This window comes from Eublepharis macularius, chromosome 12 (assembly GCF_028583425.1).
Source record: "Eublepharis macularius isolate TG4126 chromosome 12, MPM_Emac_v1.0, whole genome shotgun sequence".
Classification (NCBI taxonomy): Eukaryota; Metazoa; Chordata; class Lepidosauria; order Squamata; family Eublepharidae; genus Eublepharis; species Eublepharis macularius.
In genome coordinates, this window is record NC_072801.1 from 54,126,310 (window position 1) to 54,153,393 (window position 27,084).

Here is a 27,084-nt window from a genome sequence, read left to right on the forward strand (position 1 = left end):
ACCGACAAAGGCTTTTCATTTTGACATGTAGTTTGGATCTTGGCGCGCCTAAGAAATCACCAGATTGGTGTATTGGGACCAATCTGAATGTGTTAACCGGAGAAATCTCTTTTTAAAGCTTGCATGTGATGTATGCTACTAAATAAGTAGATTCCAATCTGCATGCCTGGATTGCTGGAAAAAAACTTGCCCTACACCTTAGGACTCCTCCATTGGGAGGAAATAGTACAATAGCATCCTGTTAACTTTGTAACAAAAAGGTATGCAGTAAATCCTCAGGGCAAGCTAGGGTTAGGACAACAAAAAAAGGCCAAGTTAGGGTTGCCAGCCTCCTGGAGATCCCCCAGGATAACAACTGATCTTCAGATCAATTCCCCAGGAGAAAATGGCTATTTTGGAGGGTGATATAATGGAGCTATGTCATTATATCCCGCTGAGATTCTGAAATCCTGCATTTTCCAGGCTCCACCCCCAAATATCTAGGAATTTCCCAAAGCCAGAGTTGGCAGCACTAGGGTAGGGCCCCCCCCCCCCTGGCAGTCTGGTATAGCCTAACTTTTACTGACTGTGTTACCCTTTGGGAAGGGCAGGGTTGGCAGTGGTTCTCCATCCAAAGCACTCAGATACACTGCCAACCCAAATGTTCCTGCAATACTCAACACAGTCCCTGTCATAAGGTGGGGATGGGTAGTTGTGGTTTCTGCTTTACACAAAGAGGAAGGGGAAAAGGCTTGTGCCTGTTCAAATAAACCAATCAATGGTTTCACGTGTTCCTCCAAGGCTCAAATCACAGCTTTGAGTCAAGAAACAGTGTTAATTTGTACAGGTAAATACACTTACTTTTGTTTGTTGTTTTCTCTGAATCCTGGCTGAGCATTTATAAAATAAGTTAAAGGGTGGGAAAGCATATTCACTTGTTTGTAGTCCCTATGGGCCCAAACCTTTAAAAGCCCCCAGGGAAAAATTCAGGCAGGATAACAAACGGTGGAAAAAAGGGTAGGGAGGAGTGCAGCTCTTTAAGATGGCCCATCCTAAGGGTTTGCTTCTATAGCTTTAAAGAATGACAATCTCCGTGGAAAAGGGCTGTGGCTCAGTGGTGGATCATTTGCTTGACCAGTTGGTTCAATCCCCAACATTTTTTCAAAGTGGTAGGTTATGTGAAACACCTCTACTTTAGACCCTGGAGAGCTGTGTAACATCCTTTATGTATAACTTTCTGGATCCAGGATGCAGTACAATATAAGATGAACTTTTATTAACTATTTACATAACGGGAGAGAACAAGTAACTTGCTACCCAAACCAGAACTCCCTAACCATTCTTGCAAAGCCCTCTGGGATGTATAGAACCTGTTAAGCACCACCCATTTAAAGTCATAGTGTCCTCAGCTGCTGCAGGTCAGAGTAGATATTAGCTTTTATTGACTTACGGTCTGATTCAGTATAAGCCAGTATACTTGATATACTGTATAGAAATGTACTTGATACTGATTATACTAAGCTCGTACTGTGTAATCCGCCTTGAGTCTCAGTGAGAAAGGTGGACTATAAATGACATAAATAAAAAGATTAACTGAGAAGTGGAGGTATTGAACACAGATAAAAAAGAAACTGCAATTTCAGCACATCTTTAATGATTATTCTAGAAACATTAGCGAATATGAACGGGAGGTATTTTCAGACAATACAGAGTGAAGGAATATAATCTAGTGCAGGGGCTCAATGCAATCTCAGATGGGAAAAAAATTATGAGGAAGCTCCACTTGAGTGAGATTAAGTACTGAAGTCCTGTATTGTGTGACACACTGTGTGCAAGATCACACCTTTAATGTCTGCAGTAATAGATCATGAACCAAGTAACTCTTGCTCTGCCGCAGCCACCAGACATGTGGGTTAAAATCCCCACTTTATGCGTATACATGCAGAGAGAGGGTGGCAATCCGGGCCTGTCTCATTTTCTGCCAGGCTCCTAGGCTGTAAATGCTGAATTGCTGCCTGTCCAGGCACTTGTTAAAAGTCCACTGTGCTCCCGTCAAATGAAAAAAGATAAGAACAAGCTCCTGCAGGCACAGAGAGAGTAGAGAGCTGATTTTCTTCTCTAGAATTGAGGAGGTCCAAGGGTTAAATCCAGGGTGGGGGGAACAAGCCCTAGAAAAGTCCAGGAAACTGGCAAAGGAGAGGAATGCATTTCTCTCCTTTGCCAGTTTCCTGGACTTTTCCTGATCCCCCTCCATTCCAACTTGGATTTAAAATCCTCCTCCATTCATTCCTGATCCTCCTCCGTTCCAACTTGGATTTAAAAGGAAGAAATCAATAAAGATTTGCATTTTAATAAGAGGAGATTTTTCTCTGCAGGGCTGGAAATTCTATACTGTATCATGGGGGAGCTGTGAGTTGAGGGCGGAAGGAAGCTTAGTGAGTGAAACAGGCTGGGGGGAACACACCCACCCACTTTGTTGCTAGAGCCAGGGAATAAACTGAAGATGCACCATTAACATAAAATGCTTATTTTAAACTATCAAATCAATGAAGATTTGCATTTTAAGAAGAGATTTTTCTCTGCAGGGCTGGAGATTCTATGCAGCATCACAGGGAACTGTAAATTGGTGGTTGTGGAGAAGCATAGTAAGCAAATTGGGCTGGGGGGAAGCAAAATGCACTCACCCACTCTGTTGTTAGAGCCAGGGAGTGAAGATGCACCTTTAAAATAAAAAAGAATGTGTATTACAAATTGTCAAGTATATGAATCTATTCTACACAGCTGGCAGGTTTTCAAATTAATGAGCATGAATTGTGTTCTTTGTAGATTTTTTTAAATATTCAAAATTAAATAAAACATTTAAATATGTGTTTAGATATTTATACACCGCTTTTCTCCCCACCATTTCCCAAAGCAGCTGACAACATCATCCCTCCTTCCTCCATTTTATGATAGTTGAGGCTGAGAAAGACTGGCCCAAGGTCACCTAGTAGGGTTCTCAGGTGCCCGCCTGTGGCAGGCAAATTCCTGGGGATTTGTCCCCTCATCCGCCAATCGTCCAGCGATTGGTGGGAGGGGGCAAGCTCCTGGAGGTTGCCTGCCAGTGGCAGGCACCTCAAGAGTGTGCGCTGTGTGCACGCTCCCAACTGGCATGGTGATGTCACTTCTGGAAGTGATGTCACTGTGTCGCCCGTGAGAGCGTTCCTGCACTTTGTTTGGGGTTGACTTGGGCCCTAAATGGGCCAAATCGGCCCCCTGCAGAGGGCAGGAGCACTTGCATGGCTGGCGTGGTGATGTCACTTCTGGAAGTGACATCATCATGATGGCTCCCGGGCATGTGCACGAAAGAGGACCTCTTGTGGCGCACACAGTAAGTGCCAGGGATTCCACCCTCCCGAAAGGAGGTGATGGGTACCCGGCAACCCTGTCACCTAGAGAGAGCTTCTGTGCTGAAGCGGGGATTTAAACCTGGGTCTCCTAGATCTTACTCTGTTCTTGACAGTCTCACCACTACAAAACAGCCTATTTAAGTTTAAAAGAACCAACAGAATAAGATCTGATAATCCTGTATGAGAGGTGTGTGTAGTTTATTAGGGCTTAGTTGCCCATTGGCCATCTCCCTGTGTTCTTTCTGCCCCTTTCCATAATCTAAGAAAGATCCGGAGGAACATGGCTACAGGCCTAGATTTTCCCTCACTTGTGTGTTTTCGCCTTCCCCTCAGGAAGAAACACAGTTTGCTGAAACAGGCATTTGAGAACAACAGTGTGGCACCAAAATCCACCCATTGAAACAGGAATAGCTACTGCCTGTGGTGAATGACAGCTGCGAATGGAGGTATTCCTGACTGCAACAATGGTAGAGCTTGCTCATCGTGGCCATGGACCAGAAGAAGGCATGGAGAATTTGGGGAAAGCTGGAACCATCTGTGAGCTGCTATGATGGACTGCCCCCAAACAGGTTAGGGCTCAGTGACAGGATGGAGCCCCCCAGCATTTGGAAGCCCTCTGGCAAGCCAGTCTAGGATTGACAGATCTGGGTTGGGAAATACCTGGAGATTTGGGGGTAGAGCCCAGGGAGAGACCTTGGCAGGGTATAATGTCATAAAGTCCACACCCCAATGCAACCGTTTTCTCCAGGGGAACTGATCTCTGTAGTCTGGAGATCAGTTGTATTCCAGGAGATCACTAAGCCCCATCGGGAGATTAGCATCCATAATCCAATGGATAGCAGCTGTGATGTGGTGGGACAACCTTGTCCTTTTTGTGTGGATAAATGATGCCTGCCAGTGGTCTTAAGGAGAGTGGGTAACTCACCTGGTTCTGAACCTGGGTGAAGAATAGGGTTGCCATTCCCCCACCCCGTGTGAGGGATCCCCTGATCCCACCCTTTCCCCCCATGCCCACTTACCTGGCCAGTGGGGGGGGGGTGCTTCCTGGGGCGCTCCCTCCCTGGGCAGAGTGGCACGCCATGCCCCTGGACGGGGTGTGTTCTCCCGCGCTACAAGAGCGGGCAGCAGTGGTGGCAAGAGTAGGCTGCTCGCTGCCACCACCCGCTCTCACCTCCATGGCCCCTTTGCACCAAATGAGAGCAGGTCACGGTCGTGGTAAGAGCAGGCGGCAGTGGTGAGGACAAGGGTCCCTTTTGACCTGGGGCTTTGACCCCACGTGATGATATCACTTCTGGAAATGATATCATTACATGAGTCGGGAGCGTGCGCAAGGACAGAAGGAGGGATAAGTACTCCACCCACTGGGAGAGTCTGGTGACCTGGGATGATAATAACAACAACAACAACAACAACAAACATTTGATTTATATACCACCCTTCATGATGACTTAACACCCACTCAGAGCAGTTTCCAAAGTATGTCATTATTATCCCCACAACAAAACACCTTGTGAGATGGGTGGGGCTGAGAGAGCTACAAGCTGTGACAAAAGGAACTATGGCAAGGTGAAAGTTGCCATCCTGTGAGGAACCTCGGCTAGCATGAATAAATTGTGCCAGCATTTTGGGCAGTGTTGCCACCAAGAGGTGAAGGACCCCATGAAATCTGCAGCTGATTGCGGGAACTCTGCTATCGCTCGTTGGAACCGGATGCTGCACCGAGGAGCAGAACCTGGCGTTGCCGGTCTTGGGACAGTTCTTGACAATCTTGCTGAAGGAAATCCAGAACCAAGGGCAGGAACATAGCCTGGAAAGCTGTGCCCAGGCAGTGGCTCTGGCAGACGGATTTCTGCTGAGGCAGCTGGCTGGATGGCAGGAGGTAGAAGGAACAGGTAAGAATACTGAGATCATAGCTACTGACATCATAGCTGGAATCCAGAAACGGGCAGAACCATTAATGAGACATGAAGACTCAAATCTCCTTTAATAATCCAAACCATGTTGACTTCTCAAATCTGAGGCGTTATGAACCTCACGGGCCTCTTCTGGGTTCAATCCACCAAATACACTTTACCCAGTCTTGAAGAATTATTAACATATACAGTCAACAAGAGAGATACAGCAAGCGGTACAGAGAAAAATTCCTAGTTTACTTTTTGACCTTCTGCATTCATGACAACTGCCTACAAATTACTGGTTTTTTTCCTCATGTGCAAATCAATGCAGATGTAATTGATTGAGCAATTAAAATTAATCAACTCTGATTTCTTTAAATCTGGTTATTACATAGTTACTATTCCTCCCTAATTCCTCTTAGAATTAGCTGAAGAAGGCAGCTCTTCATTTGATCCTGCTCTTTTCGGCTTTTCTTTTTTCCCAGTCACCTCTGAACAGGATTGTGGTTACCTTTTCAGCCACTGAGGATGTTTCAAGGAGTGCCTGTGGACCTTCTGGAGAGGCAGAGAATGCTGCCAAACACCCGGCCCAGGCAGCTCTGCAAGTATTCCAATCAGAACAACCGGAATGCCAATTTTCAAAGTGAGATCAAATCCTATAATGGTCTTTTCCAAATGCAGGAAAAAGGTACCTGCCTTTTTCCAGGGACCTTTGTTCTTCTGCTTGTATATCAAAGGGACAGCTGCTGTGTAAGTCTGTTGACAGTGCCCCCACCCAATACCTCAAACATTTCAGTACTTTTGTGCTCATCAGATCTCTAATAAATCCTTGTGTCTCCATAGACTCAGTTCTTTCCCCTTTTTTTCCAGAAGGAACAGGTCTTGGGAGGCTACATGGAGGTTTCTAGGAAGGAAGCCAGTATAATCCGTTGACTAGAGAGCAAAGCTTCTCTGGGAAACCCAGATTTATATCACACCTCTGCCTAGGGCAAGTCACTAGATTTCCAGTACAGTCCTAAACAGTTACACCCTTGTAATCCCATTGATTTGAAAGGGTGGAACTCCTGTTTAAGACTGCAGTGTTAGTAATCCAATGGGGATAAAAAGGGCTTTCCTCTTAGGGCTGGCTGAATAAAGTACATAGAAGAACAACAACAGGAAATCTGAGGGCTTTGGGGGCCATCCCTAGACGTGTTGGTACCTGAAGTGGAAGATTCAAGAGCTCTTCTCTGTTTCCCAGAACAACAAATAAAATGGAAGTGGGGAGAATGTTGTAAGTCACTTTGGGTTTCCATGGGCAAAAATGTGTGGAATCAATGAAGGAAACAATCAGACCACTAAACTGAGCAACTGACAGTGTCTTGTCCTTTAATGGCACCCAAAAGCACATGCTTGAGGTTGCTGACTCATGTTCCACATGTTAGGGTCATCCTTAATGTCTCTTATATGGAGAGAGTACCAAGAAAAGATCCAACAATAACATCCATCATTTTTCCCCTCTTCCCACAGGTACCAAGACCAGCAGCGGCAAAGAGGAGCAGGCTGGACTTCAAGATGGCAGAAAAAGGTTCTGGAGAGAAGCAGCAGAAAGGGAAAACTGTAAGAATGAGTGATCCCATCCTTGTACTGAGTGTAGGAATATTTTTACTTAGCTGTTAGAACTGGCCAAACACCAGAAAATCTACTCTGGGGAGAAGCCCTATCACTGTGGAGAAAAACTTTGGCCAAGTCACAAAACATCCATATCATTTTGCTGAGTGCAGCAAAAAGTTCAACTGCCTATCCAACCTGGCTAAACAAACCCCCACAGGAGAGAAGCCCTGTTACTGTGATGAGTGTGGGAAAAGCTTCAGTTAGATCTCCCACCTCAAGCAGCATCAGAGAATCCACTCTGGAGAAAAACTCACCATTGTACAGAGAGTGGTGAGCGTTCAGCCAAGGAGCACATTTCATCAGCCACCAAAGGATCCACTTGGGAGAGAGGCCCTACTGTTGCACCCTATGTCAGAAGTGCTTCAGCCTAAGTCTGCTCTTATAGTGTCTGAGAGAACCTACATGGGGCAGAAGCTCTGTGCCTGCCCCAAGTATGGGAAATAGTTTGTTGCCTCCTTCTCACTCACCAGGCACCATGGGACCTGCTCCAGAGATAAACTTCATACCTCCTCTGTGGGAAATAGTTTGTTGCCTCCTCTGTGGGAAATAGTTTGTTGCCTCCTTCTCACTCACCAGGCACCATGGGTCCTGCTCCAGAGATAAACTTCATACCTCCTCTGTGGGTGAAGCTTCATCCACCGCTCTGCTCTGACCACCCATCAGCGCACCCACTCAGGAGAAAGGCTGAATAGGGGAAAATATCTTACGCAGCCCCTGATAATGATGATGATGATAATTAATAATTACAACATTCAGTTTATATACCACCCTTCAGGACAACTTAATGCTCACTCAGGGCAGTTTACAAAGTACGTTATTATTATCCTCACAACAATCACCCTGTGAGGTGGTTGGGGCTGAGAGAGCTCCAAGAAGCTGTGACTGACCCAAGGTCACCCAGCTGGCTTCAAGTGGAGGAGTGGGGAATCAAACCTAGCTTTCCAGATTGGAGTCTTGATGTTATTGTTCATTGGAGAGAAACTTTGGTGTTTGATGTGTGCTCTTCTCGGCCTAAACCTTTGGCTGCACTCAATGCATAGATTACCACCATTCCAAAGAGGTGCCGGAAGAAAGCCATTCTCACAAACCAAGAGACCACCCTGGAAACTCTGAACCCACCAGAAAAGAAGAGAGAGGCTTATTGGAGAAACTGAAAAGGTCCAGGGTGAATCCGGCTTCTGAACCACCACTCCCTCTCAGTAAGGAAGAGGATTTTCAAAGGACATAAGGTTGGATCCAAGCAGCTTTTCTGCAGGTGAAGAAGGAACAAGGGTTCCTTTTGACCACCTGAAAAGAATGTGTTGGGAATCAGGGGACCCGCATGGGATGGGGGCTGTAGGAAGGAGAAGAACTGGGCATGACTGAGTAAAAAAACTGGCTGGATCCAGCCCACAGAAAGGTTTTCCCTTTTCCTCTGCTACCAATTGTCCCTCTCTAGATAGTACATGGCTCCAGTTGAGTAGCATTGCTTGAATGTGACTTAAAAATACTAAAACGAGACCAGCTGGGAATAATTTCTTTCCCAACTCCACAGAATAAATTCCAGGGCAGTTTTTTTACAATGTGTCCCTTGACACGGCAGCCAGTTCCTGCTCTTGTCAGGTCTTGTGATGCAACTGCATCTTTAAAAAGAGAGATGCCTTTGAGGTGTGGGCTGGAGACCAGAGTGTTGGCCATGAATCAAGGAGACTTGTGTTCAAATCCCTGTTAGACCAGTCAGTTCAGAGCCTCAAGCAATTCAGCCTAAGTTCCCCTTCCTTGTGAAATTAGTATGACACCACCTTCCATCCAGCACAGGCTGTCATGAGGTTGACAAGAGAGAAGCTAATACACCCCACGGCACATGAAAGATAGCAATTAGTTACAAACAGCAGGCCTCTGGAGTGGCAGGGCTTCATTCTGGCTGGCTTTATCCAAGCATACAGCTAAAACCCACACCCTTTTGTCTCTGCCTCCCTGTGAGATTATCTCTGCTTCCTGTTGAAAAGGAAGAGACTCCCCTTCTCCCTATGAAGCCCCCAAATGGTTTTAAAAATCCAGTCTTTTTGCTGCAGTGACCCCTCAACATTCAGGTCTCACTCACATTTTATAAAACCAGGTTTGCTTGCCTCCTGGTTATAGCTTTGACCCCTTTGCTGATAACCAAAACATGGCAGAGTGAAAAGGAGGTAAAGGAGTTTGAGGCTATCCTAAAAGCCCTATTGGATCAGATCAGGGGTGCATCCTGTTTTGCCGTCTGGCCAATCAGAGAGATGCTCAAATCTCACCCAAATAATGAAGGGACCCAAATACAAGCAAAGGATTGGGTGGGAAGACTGCAGTGGGGGAGGGACGATCCCAGAGGGTTGGTGTTTTTCTTCTTAAAATGACAGGCAGTGCAGGTCCAGTTTGGATCAGAGCCTTGGCACAAGGGAAGAGGTGGGGTAAGCCTTCCCTCCATGCCATTTTCTTGACCTGAAATGACCTCATGAAGCTACTATTTCCCCCAGTAGACAAGCATATAGGTACTTAGGTGCCTGGTTACCATGCAGTCCTAAATAGTTACCCCCTTCTAAGCCTTTAGTGGCCTCAGAAGGCTGTAACTGCTCAAGATGGCACTATTTGTTGGCTCCAGTCTCTAGAGGTTCCTTTAGATTCTAAGACAGGAGCTCTTTTCAACACCACAGCAGCCTCAAACCGTGGAATGCCCCTTTGCAACCCAGTTATTTTTTCAGAACTTTACTGGGTTGTTTCATGGTTCAGTCTGGGCCTGGGGAAAAGGGTGGGGAAAAGACCAAAAACCAATGATCCTTTCCCACCTTCCTTAATATTTCACATTAGTGGAACACAAAGATTATGACAAACCAAATGACACATGTCTGAAATAAAATTGTACTTTATTGACCCAACTGTTTAATTTCCATACTAAATTTACAGTGCAATCTTGAGCAGAGTTACTCCAGTCTAAGCTTAGACTGGAGTAACTCTGTTTAGGATTGCACTGCTAGTTGCTGCTTGCACTGCTAGTTACTGAATTTTAAAAAGAAACCAACCAACTCTGCACACATATGGAAATTCTTCTTGGAAACTGAGCAATCCCTTCAGTGAAATTGACAAGTCTTGATTCCCAGGTCTGGAATACTCAATAGTTTAGGTAGTGGTGTTGTTAAGGGAATTAGCTGTGAGCCAAAAATTCTGGTCTAAATCCGATCAGAGTGCTAGGTAGCCCTGGATGAGCCGTGATCCCTTGGCTTCAGTCCCCTTTGTTTGCCAGTTTGTAGTTTGGGAGTAATAATACCAACCTACTCTACAGGTATATTGTAAAAGTTACTGAAACGATGTGTGTGAAATGCTTTCAACTCTTCATGCTCGTAGCAGTGTTGTGACACAGTTCAGATGATAATGGAACAGAAAGACCCTCCTTACATACACAGCACATGTGGGTGCCTGGAAAGCCTCCCATTGACATTCCAACTTCCCCAGCTACAGCTCCATGTTGCATGCAAATGTTTGGTGTGCAGGACGTGGCAGGACTATTTTGAGGATAAATGACAGGAAGAATGCTGTATGAAACTCTGAGTTCTGCAGGCCATAGAAAAATGGAAGAGATGCATATTTCTGAAGCCTTCTGTCTTCAATCCCCGTTGTATAGTACTCATTTTTTTTGTGTTTTCTAGAAACTAGGACATCTTCCTATTCCTAGCATCCTCATATTCCTAGCATAAGAAAAGGGGACATGAATAGGGCCTCCTACTAGAAGTGGGTGCAGAGGGACCTATCTCCTGGTAGATGCTCATTTCTCACCTGTATTTGAGGACCCTCCCCCATACCCCACTCCCAGTCTCTTAGTTAACATGGTCTGCAGGAGAGTCGGAGGTAGTTTTCACCAGGCAGATGGTGTCAGACTCCGTCTCTTGAAGAGCCCCTTCCTGGACACATGTTTCTGGAGTCCCATTTACCATATCTGATTGAAACGTGGAGACTTTCCTAAATGCATCTGCAGGGAAAAGAAAGAGTTTTGAGCTCAAGATACCACAATCCTAGGTTAAACTCAGTAGATTGAGCTCCCTTTCTATATAGGCCCTTGTTTCTTCTGTTCCTTTTCATCCTATAGCCATTTCCTTTAAGGATCATCCATGCAACTGTATTCTGCATGTACCAAATGTTATGAAGTGTGTTTGGGGGGTGGGGATTTTTTTAAAAAAATGTGTTTAATAGCCATGCACAAACAAACTGACCATTTACTGGACATGGTTAGAGTTGGATGGACTGCTATTGCCACGGACCCACCAGACATGCATCATCAGAGCTGACTGCATGCCTAGTTTGCATCTCTCATCTTTGACAGCATTTCTCAAGTGTCTAAGAGTCTCTCTACACAAGACATCTTACACGGGAAGCTCAGCTTTCTGTGCGGTCTTATATTCAAGTGGACTCTGTCTCGCTAGCAGTGCATATGTATCCACAATGGGAGAACAAGATCTTTCACTTGATTCTACTCCTGCAGGACGTCTTGTGTGGAGAGACTCTTAGACAGGAGTCTAAGAGCTCTTCTGAGCTTTTAAACCAGGGACTGATTCTGGGACTATAGGGTTGCAGGGCACAGGCTGTAATCCTTGTTTTTGGTCCCCTGCCAAGCTGGTCAGCCATGGGTCTCTGGATTTCCAGGGAGTGGGGCCAGAAGAAGTAGTAAGTCTTCAGTCAAGCCTGCTGCAGTCTATATTGTCCCCTACATGCTGGTTGCTTGAGCCTGACTGCAACCGCACACAGGGCATCTCATAACTTTGTCTACTCTGTTCTGCCTTGCCCTTAATCTTCTTCAGCTCAGATAATGTTAAGGTTATCATACTGACCATTAAAAATATCTCTGCCTTCGGAAACACGATTACTGCTGCCCCTACGTCATGTGAAAATGAGTTTCTGAGCAGATGGATGGCATTTGCTCCTGGACCACAGAAGGACCATGCATGTGTTGTAGGGTTGCTAGGTACCCTTATCCTCCTAGCAGGTGGTGGGAGTCCAAGTATTTACATTATTCTTTGTCTGGGGCCCAAAATGCAGGAGCTCTCCTGGAGTGGTGCAATGTCAATCCTGGGAGTGGTGTCATTGCACCGCCCAGAGAATGCATCCAGGAGGCCTGTTCCCCTGCCTCCCTCCCCGCCACCGGCCATGTGGACGGGTGCGAGCAGGGGATCCCCTTCCCCCTCTGGGGGGACCTGGGATTCCTAATGTGTTGAGACTCTGTGTGGTGCACTCGAAAAGCTAAAATCCCTCTGCCAATGCTGAAGGTAAAGTATCTTGTTATACATCCTTCCCACAAGTCATACAAAAACTCCCCCATCCAAGTGAGTGGGATTCTCAGTGGTTCCATCTAATATGTTAGAATGGTTCTTTTCTTATATCTGTGGAGTGAATCAACATACGCATTTCATTCTCTTGTTTAATCAGGTGTTCTGTGAATCTTGGTGGCCAGTTTAATGCACTGAGTACTTGGGACATATGTAATTTTTGTTCTGCTGAGTGAAGCTCTTATTTAAACAATCCAAGTGAGTAGATTTGCTCACAATCCAGTGAAATGTTTTAATAGCAAGGGGGTGGAAATGTTCTGATAACATTTGTCCAGAAGAGGCTATTCAATGGCTAGAATTTAGAGGAATGTAAAATTTGTGTTATGATAAAGATTGTTATTATTATTTACAAAATGTGTATGCCTGTGAGGGCTACCAAGTTGGCTGTTAAAAATAATCCATTATAATAACTTTTATATAGCATGTTTATAGTATTTAAGCCAGTGCTTCTCAAACTTGCTGAAGTTGAATAAACTTCTAAACTTAGTGTACTTTTCTGAACCTACTTGAAAAGTAGCTTCATGCTACTTTCCGCCTGTATTCTGTTTTCCCAACCCAGCTGGGACAGTCATGATGATGACTCATGCTTTGAGAACCACAGATTTAAGGGATTCTGTGTAATCAGGCACTAACTTTGATGCTATACCAAAAAGAATGGAAGATGTGAGTGTAGCATTAAGTGAGACTGGATAAAGTGGCTTCTGCAATTGTTTGGCTGGCGCAGGCCAGGTGTGGGATATCTTTGAAAAGCATTTTGCAATTCCTTACTTTGTGTACGAGTGAAGAGATTCGCCCACAAGGGTTCCCCTCTCCTCCGTTTCTTCAGGTAGAGGAAGGTGCCACCAAGAAGAAGGGCAGCAGCTACAAGCACCAGAATCACTGTAATGGCTACAGAAGAGCCTGCGGGGAAGGAGAGAAGAGAATGTTTTGACTTAATAAGGGAGGCAATTTCCTACATATTCTGGCAGCCCCCTTTAGGTACTATCTTTAGAATACCACGGAGCAGCCAAATTAGCAGAGATAAGAATTTAGGGCATTTAGATTTCATTAGGTACCCACACCTTCCCCCTTAATTTGAGGAGTGGGAGAGAAGCATACTAGTGGCACGAGGCAGTTAATATCGGTACTTGTCCCTCCCACTCCCGTTCTAGCTAGTTTGCCAAAGGACCTCTTGGCTGTTTCTCCATTCCTGTTACGTTTCCTTGTCCTCCCACTTCATTACCAGCACACAGCTGTTTAGAACTTTGGGTTTGCTCCCCAAATAATGCCAGTGAAGTAGCCATGCTTGTCTATTATAGCACAACAAAGTTTCTACTGGAATAAATGTTTTTGGTTTTAAAGTGTCTCTGGACTTCTGTTTTGTTTTGCTCCCCAGCCCATCTCGTCTCTATAAAATGAGCTGAATCGTAGAAGTACCTGTCTTTCCCGCGCACACTGCTCCTGCGTAGACGCCACAGAGGCATTTATGGAGACCTGCGCCTTGAGCCTGGCATTCAATGAGGGATGACTCTCGTCCAGTACATTTCACCTCATTCAGCAAAGCTGGGCCAAGAACGACACCATATTGATTGCCCACTGGTGCAGACACTGCTGCACCACAGCCCAGTTGCCGGCAGACCACTGTGGCCTCTGAAAGACTCCAGCCAGATTCACCAACGTAGGCCCAAGAGCCATTAAACTCGATCTCCACCCGCCCAGTGCAGGAATCAGGTCCGTTGGCCAATCTCATCTGGAAAAGACCTGGAAAACAAATGGGGGTGGGGGGGGTCACATGATATTCCCAGATCCCATTTTAACCACATTGACAATTCAAGCAGGAAATCGCTAATCCATTAGCTCTGGACCTTTCATTGGTAGTACAACATAAATGCTTATCAAGTGGGCATAAGCACTTTATATAAATTAACTTAGGCATGGGAATCCGATGGTCGCTAGGGTATGCCCTCTAGCTGAAGTTCCAGCACAGAGCTGCCAGTGTAGAATTTTGTACTGATTTACACTATTATTCTCACATGGTTCTTTGAATACTAGTGAAGTATCACTTGAAGAGAGAGGTTCTGAGCAGGCACAAAAGGCCTCTCTAACCTCTCCTCACAAAATTCCTCCAGAGATCAGAAGAACGGGTGTGAGATGTGTAGATCTGTGAAGCTACTGGTAAACAATAATCTTTATTATATTTAAATTTATTAATAAAATCTCATAGATTTGCATGGCACTTTACAGCATTTAATAAACAAGAAAAAGGGCCCTGGTCTGTGAAAAAGAGGCAATTTTGATGTAGATCTCTAATCCACTAACAGAACAATGATTTACTTGCTTATTACAGTCATATATATATATGCTTATTTACAAACTCAAAGCCTTTTACAATTGAAAATCATGGCTAAGAGAGATGATATAGAAGAAAAACAGGAGGGGTAGGGAAGAGAAAAACAAGCAAATTCAAGCTATTAGTTCCTTCATAATGTTGTATGATGCTGCTGGAAACTGTTTTTGGAGAGGTGTAACAAAATAGAAGTTGATATGTAATACTGGCCACATGGAAATCTTGCTGGTTTCTCCTCTTCTCTCTAATGCAGCCAAATAGAATGGCCATCACAGAGACAATTCCCACTGGATCGTAGGAAAAGCCATTATAATTATAGGGATGCTCTTTGGAAGGTTTCAGGTGCGCTTTTCTTGGACAAGTGAACTGGATTGGTGAATGGATATAGGGAAAGCAATGGATATGCCTAAATCAAAGAAGCTTATTTTTGCTTTCCAATGCACATTCATCAACTGGAGTAACCTGTAGCTCTGAAGGGCCTACCAAAATTGGGCCTCACTGTTTAGTTCAAATGGCATAAAATCAGGATTCTTTTGCCAGCCATTTCCCGCGGTCCCAGAAATGGTGCCAAAAAAACAGAAGCCAAATAGCTTGCAATTGTTTTGAAAATGGAGGTGGCTGGAGTCAAGGGGAAAAGCCGCCAGCATTTGGCGAGTCGGCTGTCCCTTTAAGGATGTGTGGAAATTGCCAGCATTGGTTTGATTAAAAAAGAATTATTTGGTAATGTCAAGCACTCATCTAGTTGGATTTTGTTGGAAGGGAGAGAACAACAGAACTTCATTCTTTCTGTCCTGTTCCCACTATGTCATGGCTGTGCCTCCTCTCTGATCTAACTTTTCCAAGCGTGATATTGCTGTTTTAGGACTTTCATATCAATCAACTAGTCCTTGGCCACATTGTTTTACCATAGTCAAATACTCCTTAAAGCCAAGAATGCCTCTGTTTAGGTGGGAGCTTACCCTTTCATTTTCATTATTTCTACTTGTTAAAAAGATCAAGAATGAAAGTTGGTTCCCTCTTATTTATTTATTTTATTTATTTATTTACATAATTTATGGTCCGCCTTTCTCACTGAGACTCAAGGTGGATTACATATATGAGGTTAATACAATCACTATCAAGTAAGTGCATTTCAATACAATACCATAAGGTAAACATATACAAGTTTAAAGACATAGCATTAGCTGGGATCCAAGACATAGTAGAGATACTGATGCAAAATGTAATCAATTCTAGGACTAATATTAGACAGCATGGAGCGATGGTTGTACATAGGAGTACATATTTAAAGCAGCAGATAATATATGAGGCAAAAATGGTGATGAAGTCTATGATCCCCAACTTGTTAGTGAAGCACCTGAGACCCCATCCCTACAATGCTGCCCTCCCATTTGAGTAAAAAGCCTTTTTGAATAGCTTGGTTTTGCATTGTTTATGGAAAGCCAGGAGAGTAGGGGTTCTTCTGACTTCCTCAGGCAGGTCATTCCACAGGACAGGGGCCACCACAGAGAAAGCCCTTGTATGGGCTGCTGCTGACTTCACCTGTGTGCAGCCTGGTACCTGCAGGAGACCCTGTTCAGATGAGCAAAGCTGCCATGGAGGAACATAGGGAGGGAGGCGGTCCTGTAGGTATGCCGGACTAAAGCTGTGAAGAACTTTGTATGTAATAACTAATACTTTGAACTGAGCACAGTAAATGATGGGTAGCCAGTGGAGTGACTGTGGGATGGGAGTGGTGTTCATGCTCCTGCTTGCTCCTGATAACAATCAAGCTGCAGCATTTTGCACTAATTGGAGCCTTCTAGTTCACTTAGATGGGAGGCCAATGTATAGAGCATTACAATAGTCAAGCCTTGATGTTACCATAGCATGGATCCAAGTGGCCAGGTCAGCCGTGTCAGGATAAGAACCCATCTCCGTTTTATCCACTGGTTTAGCTGAGAGCATGTGTCTGCCTCAAGGTCAAGCTTGCAGGGCAAAGTGAGGATCTGAACCTGGGTCTCCCAGATCCTAGCCCTGCACTTTAACCATCACACCACTTGACTCTACAGACTTCTTCTACCTTCTTATCTCTACGCTTCTCCTTAAATTTACAACCTCCGTGGACTGCTTTCCATTAAAAAAAATGGACAGGTTTCACGACAGACAATGTATAATGAGCAAATTGCTGCTCACAAAAAGTTACCTGAGCATATGGCACTTGCATCCTCTTGGTGTTGACAATTGTGCTCTCCCATGGACTGTCCTTTACAGTCTTGGAGGGAATCTTCAGTCCCTGTGCAGTTCACATTATCCAACCAGATGGCACCAGTCCCTTCTCCAAAGTGTGCTAAATGTGGGGCTTCCAAAGCAAAGCCACAGCCCAGTTGCTTGCATACAACTCCAGCATCTTCCAGGTCCCATTCATCATCACACACTGTTCCCCACTGCTGCTGGTGCAAGACTTCGACCCGTCCAGCACAAACATTCGGAGACCCGTTTACCAGTCTGACATCACCCACTTGGATGTTGGACGATTCTACAAAGAGCCCAGTATGAGCGTTATTCAGTAAAAATGTAATTCTAAAGCTGGAGGCATTCTTATCCATGGCTATGGACATGGGGAAAGGAGAGCTGTGTTTGGCTAAGAGCTTATTTGCAATAGCTGCTAACTTTGGAACATATGCAAGAAGGAAATTTAGACCTTGGAGATCAAACTTGAAGCAGGGAGCAAGGAAAACATAATTCTACAAGGTACTGGCATGAAAGGAGGTAATATCCAAAGTGCTCCCTGTTGATGGAGCAAGCTTGGGTCCTAGGCAGATGGATAACCAGTACAATAGTTTAGGAAAGCTCACTAAAGGTTAAGTTGCCAGATAAAAGGCAAATTTTGGTGTGTGTCTGCCAGTTGTTTCGTGAGGATGAGAAAGAAGCAACATGTGTAAGTTAAAAATTTGCAGCATTGCATCCCTATGTTATATACTTAGTTAATAGGAATGTCTCCGCTCGTTTTTTATGCCTGATTTTTTTTTACAACATCCCCTTTAAAACTGTATATATGGCTTGGCTGGGCAGCTAGTGGAAATCAGAATGTTCTAGATTACATCTCTTGAAATGTAAGAAGTATCTCTGAGCAAATAAGCTGGCAGACGGGATTCCTGTAGGCCTCATTCAAACAGTTTACATAGCTGAGGCACAGTCAATTGCCTAGTTTATCCTTAGGGCTGAACTAGCCCTGAAGATCGCCTGTAGTGATGCCATATGTTCCAGTTGTCCAGATTCCATGCAAGCCATCTGGTGCCTGCCTAGACCATTAAGGAGGCAGGATTCCCAGATTTCACTAAAAAAAACAACAACAACCAAACAGTAAATATCTAGCTCTTATGGATCCAGATGGTAGGATTCAACATGTGCTAGCAGTATTCTGCTGAGTTGTGTAGTGAGAAACAAGCCAGCTCCTACTTTCCTTTGTTTCAGTTGATGTGGGAAGTCACATCTATGATTGACATGTTTGCTACATCTTTTCTTGAGGAGAAGAAAGCATGACCAAGCCAGTCATTAGTAAGTATGTAAAATTATAGTTCCTGTGTTCCTTCCTCAACATTTTTGTAGTATTTGCCAGTATCGGACACCCAGCTGTTGGTAAACAATGCAACAATGAATATGCTTTCTTTGTATGTTTCTTTGTATATTTAGCAAACAGTCACATATATTATGCAGATTTGGCTGCTTAGATGTATGGCGCTGGGATATGTTAAATCTCGTTAGACAGCATGTTTGCTTATCTGCACAATCCATCTAGGTTTTCCATGTTCTTAACTTAAGATTTTGCCATGCCTCTGAGTCTGGACCTGGAGGCTGAGAAAGCATTCGAAGGAAAGGCAGTTTTGTGCATGTGTGGAGGGGAGTGCTTTGGACTTCCTGCTCCCCCAGCACAAAAGGATTTTCCTATCTTCTCACCCCCTCCCTTGATACATTATACTTTAGCCCCATCTTGCAGAAATAAACTTGCCATTGCCCATTACCTGAACAAATAACGGCCGCATCTTGTCCATGATGACAGTTATTGTTTCCCTCGGTTTTTGCACTGCATTCCGAAATGGCTTCTTCTGTGCTGTTGCAGTTTACATCATCCATCCAGATGGAACCAGATCCTAGCCCAAAATGAGCTCCATGTGGGGCTGATGTAGCTTTTCCACATCCCAGCTGCCGACACACAACTTCAGCATCATTTATGTCCCAGGTTCGGTCACAGACAGTTCCCCACTGCTCCGTGTGGGGTGGACGAATCTCAACTCTCCCACTGCAGCGGCTTGAGCCATTTACAAGTCGGAGATCATCTGAGAACGAAACAGTAAAAGGATTAATCTCATAGAGAACTCATCCAGATGGCTCTCAACATTCCAAGGATTTGCTGTTCCCCTACTCAAAGGCAGGATGGATCAGAAGAACAAGTGGTCTTCAATTGATCTTCACAGCTGGCACTGACCTCCCTGTGATGAACATCTGATATTCCTTGGATTTGAGATACTTGAGAAGAAAGCTTAAATCAGGAATAACCCACTTGCCTTCCCAGTATCTTTTTCGAGTGTAAAACATCACATACCTGAACATACAACACCAGCATCTTCTCCATGGTTGCAGTCATTGGCTCCCCAAGGCTTTGTTCTGCAGTCTGCCAAGAAAGATTCTCTTCCTGTACATTGCAAATCATCCAGCCAGATGACACCATCCCCTTTTCCAAACCTAGCTCCACGTGGGGCAGCTATGGCATTTCCACAGTCAAGATTCCGGCATGCAACGATGGCTTCATTAATATCCCAGCTGTCGTCGCACACGGTTCCATATTGTTGCAAATGAAACACTTCCACCCTTCCAGAGCACCGACTTGAACCATTGACCAGCCTCAACAGCGCTGGGTCTAAAATAGTAAAAGAGATGCTATAGAAACATCACAAGGCACCGGACACTGAAAGAAGAGCCTTGAGGAATGGGATAAAGATTTCTTTTCACTCATGGCAGGACTGGAATTTCCAGGCTGAGGCCTAACTCTGCCAAACATGAGTTCCTCTCACCCAGATTTAATAACGATAACATTCAATTTATATACTGCCCTTCAGGACAACTTAATATCCACTCAGAGCAGTTTACAACATATGTTATTATTATCCCCACAACAATCATCCTGTGAGGTGGGTGGGGCTGAGAGAGCTCCAGAGAGCTGTGACTAGCCCAAGGTCACCCAGCTGGCTTCAAGTGGAAGAGTGGGGAATCAAACCCGGCTCTCCAGATTAGAGTCTCATGCTCTTAACCATTACACCAAACTGGTTCTCTAGCATCTATAGCATCTATAGCTATAGATGCTAGCATCTATATAAATAAAAAGGATCCTTCCATCCATTTGTGGCATGCTTAACCTCAGAAAATGAAGCTAGGAGTGTCAAAATTGGCCACAGGATTCAGGATAGACACAGGAGCTGCAGTGCCAAAAGTGGAGGCAAATTGGAATATTTGGGCCTGCAAAATTGTAAGAAAAACTTAGACTTTTCCCTTTTGTATTGGAAGTTGTTGTCTGTGAAAGGCACAGGTCATCAGAAAATAAAGCTAGGCATATTAAATTTGGGTACCATGTTCAGGGTGATGATGGTGTTAAAAAAGGAATCTTGATGCCGTCTCCTCAGGTTTTAGAGGAGGGCAAAACAGAAAGTCAGAAAGATAGAGAAGTCAGGGCATTTGTTTACTCTTTACTGCCCTGAACTATCCTTTGATGTGTAGATTGCTAATCTCAGCGCTTCCTCCTCATGACCTTTTCCTCTCTTTGTCTCACAAGTCTCTCTCCTCTCCATCTTGCACCATGGATGCAGGACTTGTCCTACTATCCCATCCTTAGACTAGATAGAAAGGAATCTATCTCTCCTCTTTCCTATCAGAGTATGGAGTTCCTACAATAAAGAATTCTCATTTCTTTTGTAAACCTAAGTTAAGTATGTGTTATTTTCTCTCTTATGTTATCACCAGCCAGTAGGCTCCAGCACCCATCATGTTCTTTCCTGTGATTGTTGCTACACTGCCCAGTTTTGTATACTTTTTAACAATGGGAGCTGCCATGTGAAAAATGAAGGGAATCAGGAGATCCCGGCTTGGATTCTTTGCTCTGATGCTAATTGCAGTGGAAGCTAAGGGTGCTCATGGAAAGTCTAACTTACCCAAAAATAAAGCCAGGAGCCTCAAAATTTGCTGCTGGCTTCAAGATGGTCATGGGAGTGTGAAGGGAATTGGAACATCCTGGCTCACAATAATCGCCAGAAACCTGAGGCCCCTGCTTTTGCCTTTGGAAGTCATTTGTGTCTCTGGAAGGCACATCAGAAACTAAAGCCAAGCATTTAAAAACTGGCCACTGAGTTCAGCACGATGATAGGAATGGCACTGCCAAGAAGGGGAGAACAGTAGGAGATCCCACCCTATGTTATGTGTAGAAGTGCCTGAAATCTACTTGCAATGGAAGTTAAGGTTGTCTGTAGGAGGAATAACTTATCTGACAATAAAGCAAGGCAGCTCAAAATTGGCCAGGGGCTCCAAGATGGTAATGGGAGTTGCAGTGCCAAACAAGAAGGGTATTGGAGCATGCTGGCCCATGCAGTCTCCAGAAATCCCCACTCCTCTGATTTTTTGCATTGGAAGCTACAGTTGACTACGTTATGCCTGTCCCCTAAAGGAGCTTTGTTTCCCCTTTAAGGACAATGGCTAGCTATAACATTTCTTGTGAATCTAATTTCAGGAACAGTTTGGAAAAAGGGACTCTCTCTGTTGTCGCTGCTGCCTTCAATATTGCTGCTCTATTGGCAGGAGGCAAAATTACTAATTCAGTATTCTAACTACCATCATATATGGAAACTGTAGGGATTTTAGTGAGCAGATCAAGCCAGGGTGGAGCCCCTAGTATGCAAATAATGGGAAGGGGCATTTTTAGGGGAGAACTGGAGGGAGGTACTTAACCCTTCAGATACCCATCAATTCGCTTCAAAGCAATGAAGAATCAATTACAATAGGAAGGGTTGCAATTGAGTCTCCTTTACATATGATTTTTCTTCCCTCATTATTATTATGTAGCAAATATGATTCGGGGAAAAGATAGATTTGGCATGTAACATGTAGTTTGCATCATGAAGTCAAAGATGTCACAGCCAGACTGCCCTCACATCCATCCTGGTTGGTGTCCCTGATATTCCATCATTTTCAAGATTATGTTAAAGGGCATTTTCATGTAAAACCCCTTTCAGTAGCAAATTTTTAAAATTGCAGCAATAGAGCTATTAATTTGGACATTATTCTCCAAATGTATCAGATGGAATTACTACTAGAGAGGGGCATGAACTGAAATACAAACCAAAATTAAGCATTAACCAGGCCGGTTCGTGGTTTGTGAACCACGGTTCATCAGATCCCATTTCTGGTGAACCACCATGAACTTTTAGGCTGGTTCGTTTGGTTCGTTTTTTGGCTCGTCACTGCAGACAGCCTTGTGCCAATCAATCAGTTTCCTAAACAACAGAGGATGGACCTCCTGCAGAACTTCTGCTGACCTGGAAGTGAACTTCTGGTGGCCCAGAAGTGACCTTCTGCTGACCCAGAAGTGACGATTTTCTGACCTGGATGTGACGTTTTCACGAATCAAACGAACTGGTTTGTGAACCAGGGGCAGGTTCGTGAAAGTTTGGCTGTTTTCATGTCTTTAAAATAGCCAATACTCATGGAAGTCTGCCGGCTTCCTCGCGCAATTTTTGGCACCATCCATTTACAAAATGCCATTTACAAAATGTCATGAAAGTGCCATCATCACTGCCTGCCTCCATTTTGTGAAAACGTGAAAATGGCCTTTATTCCCTCTGGAAGAAAAAAAAAATCCTGCCCCACAATGTCCTTATGATGACATCAGATAGCTCTGTGAAGTAGAAATAGATGAAACTATCTCCAAACTGTTTAAGACTGTAGATTTTCCTCGCTAGTGAGTAAAAAGATCTGTCTCCACATATCGGAGATGAGATATAAATGGTGTTGTTTAGGACAGACGTGCATGTATTTTTGTGGAAATGATGCACAAATTATGGATTACCTGCACACTCAACACCAGCATCTTCTCTGTGGTGACAGTTATTAAGGCCCCAATCACTCGATGTGCATTCACTGAAGACAGCTTCTGTTCCAACACAATTGACATCATCCTTCCAGATGGGCCCTGATCCCTGTCCAAAAAAAGCATTTGTAGGGGCTTTTAATGCAACACCACAATTCATCTCTCTGCAAATGACTTCAGCCTGCTTCATGCCCCAGCGGTCATCACATACGGTCCCCCACTGCTGGTTGTGGAATATCTCAACTCTCCCTGAGCAGCGATTCGAGCCATTCACCAGTCTGAGTTCTGAAGGGAAGGAAAAGGTTGAAAAAGAAAGAAACAGCTGAAGAATATAACATATCGCAGAAACTAATTACTGATAAGAGTTTTGAATGTGTTGGTTATGTAGCTAAGGAGACTGGACCACTTCATTCTAAGGGTACATGTGAGGTTCTTTGCCAGAGGAGATGGAAGAATCTTTCCTTCTGGAACATCCTGCTGTTGTTTTTTTTTTTAAATAGATGAGTGGTTTTCAGAACAGTGTGGTTATCTGAACCCAGTACAAATGCAACAGTTGGGATCTTATCCCATGAACTGATCATAAAGATGCCGCCTGTATTTTTCATTCTTGTGTTTTTCACTTTAGCACTACACATGGTAATGTAGCTGTGGCTGTATAGGCTTGGTAGCAACAAAAGATCCCCAAAGAAACCAGTCACTCCAACTACTGAAAGGTTAAGCCAATTAAGACTTTTTAATTGAGGGCATTGTCTTTAAGAGCTGAACACAGTGAAAATAAAATATCTAATTATGATGCTAATCTACACCATAAGGATATTGGTGATGTTAAACCCATTTCAGAGCGTTGTTTCTGAGGTAATCAAAATGGTTGACTATGGCTGAATCCACATTACCTCGGCGCATCCCGGTGTTGCACTAAAAGTTCACTAAACACCCAGAAGTATAGCGTCTTTCAAGCGTGACTTCTGAATCACACTAGAAAGACGCTATACTTCCCAGTGTTTAGCGAACATTTAGTGCAACACCGGGTCGCACTGAGGTAATGTGGATTCAGCCCAGCACAAATCTCTGTTTCTCTTCAACTCCCAGAAGTGACATCATCACACTGGCCCTGGACATGCTTCTGAGTTTTGTACAGGGCTAATTCTGGCCCATTTGTGGCCAAAATTGGCCCTGGCAAAGCACAGGAGCACGCCAGTGGCTGGTGCAATGATGTCACTTCAGGAAGTGATGTCATTGCACACCACTAGGATCATGCCCGGTGTGTGCTTTCCCGGGTTGCCTGTCAGTGGCGGGCTATTTCCAGGGGGCTTGCCACCTCCCGTCAATTGCCAGCAATCAGCGGGCAATGGGGCAAACCCTCAGGAAATTGCCCACCACTGGTGGAAAACCAGGAACCTTAGCTCTAATCAAATTAATCCACCTGGTACCTTTAGTGGCATTTTGTTTTTGTATAACATAGTTTTACAGGTCATTATTACAGTTTTACAAACAAAGGACTTCAGAGACATTCATTTCCTCCTGTATCTTCCTCCACTATTTTCCCTTTCTCCTTCCTGTCCACTTCTCCCTTTTTCCTGTTTTCTTTTGACCTTCCCACGCATCAGCCAACTTACATTTATCTGCCTCCCTGTATTCAGGTTTCCCTCCTTCCTGACATCTTTCCCCCAGGAAAAGTCTGGCTGACTTGTATGGTGGCTTCTGGCAGGTCAGGCTCAGCTGTGCAGTGGCCATGGATGGGGCTGTCCCCATTAAATCCTTCTCCATCAGGGGACATGGCAGGGGAGAGGGGCAGGACATTTCCAGGGCTGTTTTGGGCTCTGAGTCCTCCCATGGCTTTGCTTACAGAAACCAGGACATGGAAGGCTCGGCAATATTGTAGTGTACTGGGAGCTTAGTGGGCATTCTTTTTTTAAAGGGACAGGCATTTCTCCTATCTGGGGGAGTTTTAATACCCCAATGTATTCCCCCCCTCCCCCATGTTTCAGGCTTTTCTGCAAATCTGAGACTTCCTGTAGGTTTGTAGAGAAATCCCTGCACCTGTCCTTGGTTCCATTTTGCAGATTTACTCATCTTATCATCTATGGCGTAGTTCTGAATTCGATCAATGACAAGCAGGGAATGCCCAAGGACTTGTGTGTGGGGGATATCTTTTAACCCTCCCCCACTATTTCCCTGCAGCCTCCATAGCCTCTCCCCTTTTTGTGCTTCCTTCTGTCCTTCCTGCCCTCCAGCCATCCTAGCTTTGTTTGCCCCTGTCCCATCTTCAGCTTTCCCTCCTTCCCTCCTCCTCGCAATCTCTACATGGGAAAATGATAGCCCAGTTGTGCAGCGGCAGCCACTGAACTACTATGGAGACTTGCAGGGAGCACCTCACTTTGCCCTGAATTCCCTTCCCTGCACAATTTCCTCTCTCCCTCCTCCCAGCAACTCCCCTATTTCCCCTTCCCTTGCTTCTTTCTTTCCTCACCCACCCACCGAACTTTTATCTGCCCCCACCATCTTTGGTTATATTGATATTTATTTACTTCATTTATTCCTTGCCTTTCTCTACAATGGGGACCCAAAACAGTTTACTTCATTCTCCTTTCTTTTGTTCTATTGTCTATCCTCACAACACCCCTGTAAAGTAGGTTAGGCTGAAAATATGTGACTGGCTCAAAGTCACCCAGAGAGCTTCCACAGCATAGTGGGGCTGAAAATCTGAGTTTCCCAGATCCTATTCTGAAGCTGTAACAGCTATATCATATTGGTTTTCATGGAGTGACTGCTCTTGAACATTAGCAAGCAGCTAGGCCTGGGTGAGTCATGCAAGTCAGGTGGTAGTAAATTATGCAGTGGTTGCTGCTGTGCCTGGCCCTGACACTGATGAGTTCCCCCTCAAAGTCCAAAACAGCCCTAGATAGGGTCATGCCCCCTTCTTCTGCCTTTTGCTGACAGAAACCAAGGCTTGAATCCTGACAACACTGTTGTGGCTGCCTAGTAACAGCCAATGAGGGCATTCATTTCTTAAAGCTACTGTTTCTATCATTTGGGAGCATTTTAATCCTCTCTCTCTGTGTGTGTGTGTGTGTGTGTGTGTGTGTGTGTGTGTGTGTGTGTGTGTGTGTGTGTGTGTGTGTGTGTGTGTGTGTGTGTGTGTGTGTGTGTGTGTGTGTATGCTTAACGTTTCATATTTTTCTGCAAACCTGGGACTATTTTCAGGCTCGGAGAAAGATCTGTATTGTTTGTTCATGGCTCCAGTCTCTGGATTTTAGTATCCACAGATTTGGCCACATTGAAAAATAGATATATTGATATGAGTAGAGCATTTGATTACCCCATCCTCATCCAAAGGCCTGTATTTGTGGCTCCCAAGGAGTTCAGTCTGGCCTCGGAAAAGATTCTCCGCTTATTCACTTTCTCACTTCAGCCAAGAAACAAATTACTTCTTAATGCTCTCTCCTATCCTCAAAAAGTATGAAGACAAAACCATGTTTTGCATAACAGAGAACTTTGCCAGTCTGCTACACTTTCCTAAATGTGAGCAAGACTCAGGTAAATGAAAGTGAGCCACTGGGGTACTTACAATTCTGTAAAAGACATGCTTTGTTCACCCTGATAGATGGGATTAAAGAAATGAGTCAGTAGCTGGAACCAATGTTGGCTTTTTAGTACTTGCTAAACTTGAACTATGGCCTCTATTAAAAGATAACTTGCCAATACAGGCCTGTAGCTTTTCCCATTAGGGCTGTGGGAAACAGTACTTTAAACTGAACATATGCTGTGCTCACAATATTTCTTGTCACATTTCAGTCAGTCACTGATACAATGCAGACTGAACCTCCTCTTTCTGCCATGGTTATCAGCAGCACATTTCTCGGAAAAAGCTGCTGTTGGCAAACAGACGTGGCCACTGGCATTGTAACCAGTAACCAACTCCGCAGTTCAGGGCCCTCTGTTACCTGCTCACCCGTTACCTGAGCACATCACACCAGCGTCTTCTCCGTGGTTGCAGTTATGTTCTCCCCAGCCTTTTAGCTGGCAGTCCCTGAGGGAAGCTTCTGTCCCTTTACATTTGACGTCATCCAGCCAGATGTGATCCATCCCTGCTCCAAAGTGAGCTCCTAGTGGGGCTGCCAGGGCTGTTCCACAATCAAGCTCTCGGCACACAACTTGGGCATTTTGTATATCCCAGCCATCATCGCAAATAGTCCCCCACTGCTGGTTGTGGAGTATTTCAATTCTGCCAGAGCACCGGTTTGAACCGTTCACCAATCTGATCTCATTTGGGTCTGAAACGGTTAAAGGAATTGTTAGTTCTCTGCACACACCCACAGCTCTTCATTCTGTCTTGCTTTCATTCCCATTGGCATGAGTTTAATGGTAGCTTGGTTTTGAATTGTTCTTCTCTCAGTAATGC

At 44.6% G+C, this 27,084-nt stretch overlaps 1 protein-coding gene across 1 annotated transcript in view; it reads right to left on the minus strand.

Moving 5' to 3' along the window:
• Positions 1-9,775: 9,775 nt before the first annotated feature.
• Positions 9,776-27,084, minus strand: part of LOC129338539 (deleted in malignant brain tumors 1 protein-like) — a 39,826-nt gene continuing 22,517 nt past the window's right edge. The window contains exons 6-13 of the mRNA XM_054992848.1: positions 26,642-26,956; positions 22,662-22,967; positions 19,155-19,469; positions 18,574-18,888; positions 16,755-17,087; positions 13,660-13,983; positions 13,012-13,143; positions 9,776-10,892 (exon numbers count right to left, since the gene is read on the minus strand). Coding sequence (XP_054848823.1) covers positions 10,741-10,892; positions 13,012-13,143; positions 13,660-13,983; positions 16,755-17,087; positions 18,574-18,888; positions 19,155-19,469; positions 22,662-22,967; positions 26,642-26,956 — 2,192 coding nt within the window. The 3' untranslated portion in view covers positions 9,776-10,740. The remainder of the gene's footprint in view (positions 10,893-13,011; positions 13,144-13,659; positions 13,984-16,754; positions 17,088-18,573; positions 18,889-19,154; positions 19,470-22,661; positions 22,968-26,641; positions 26,957-27,084) is intronic.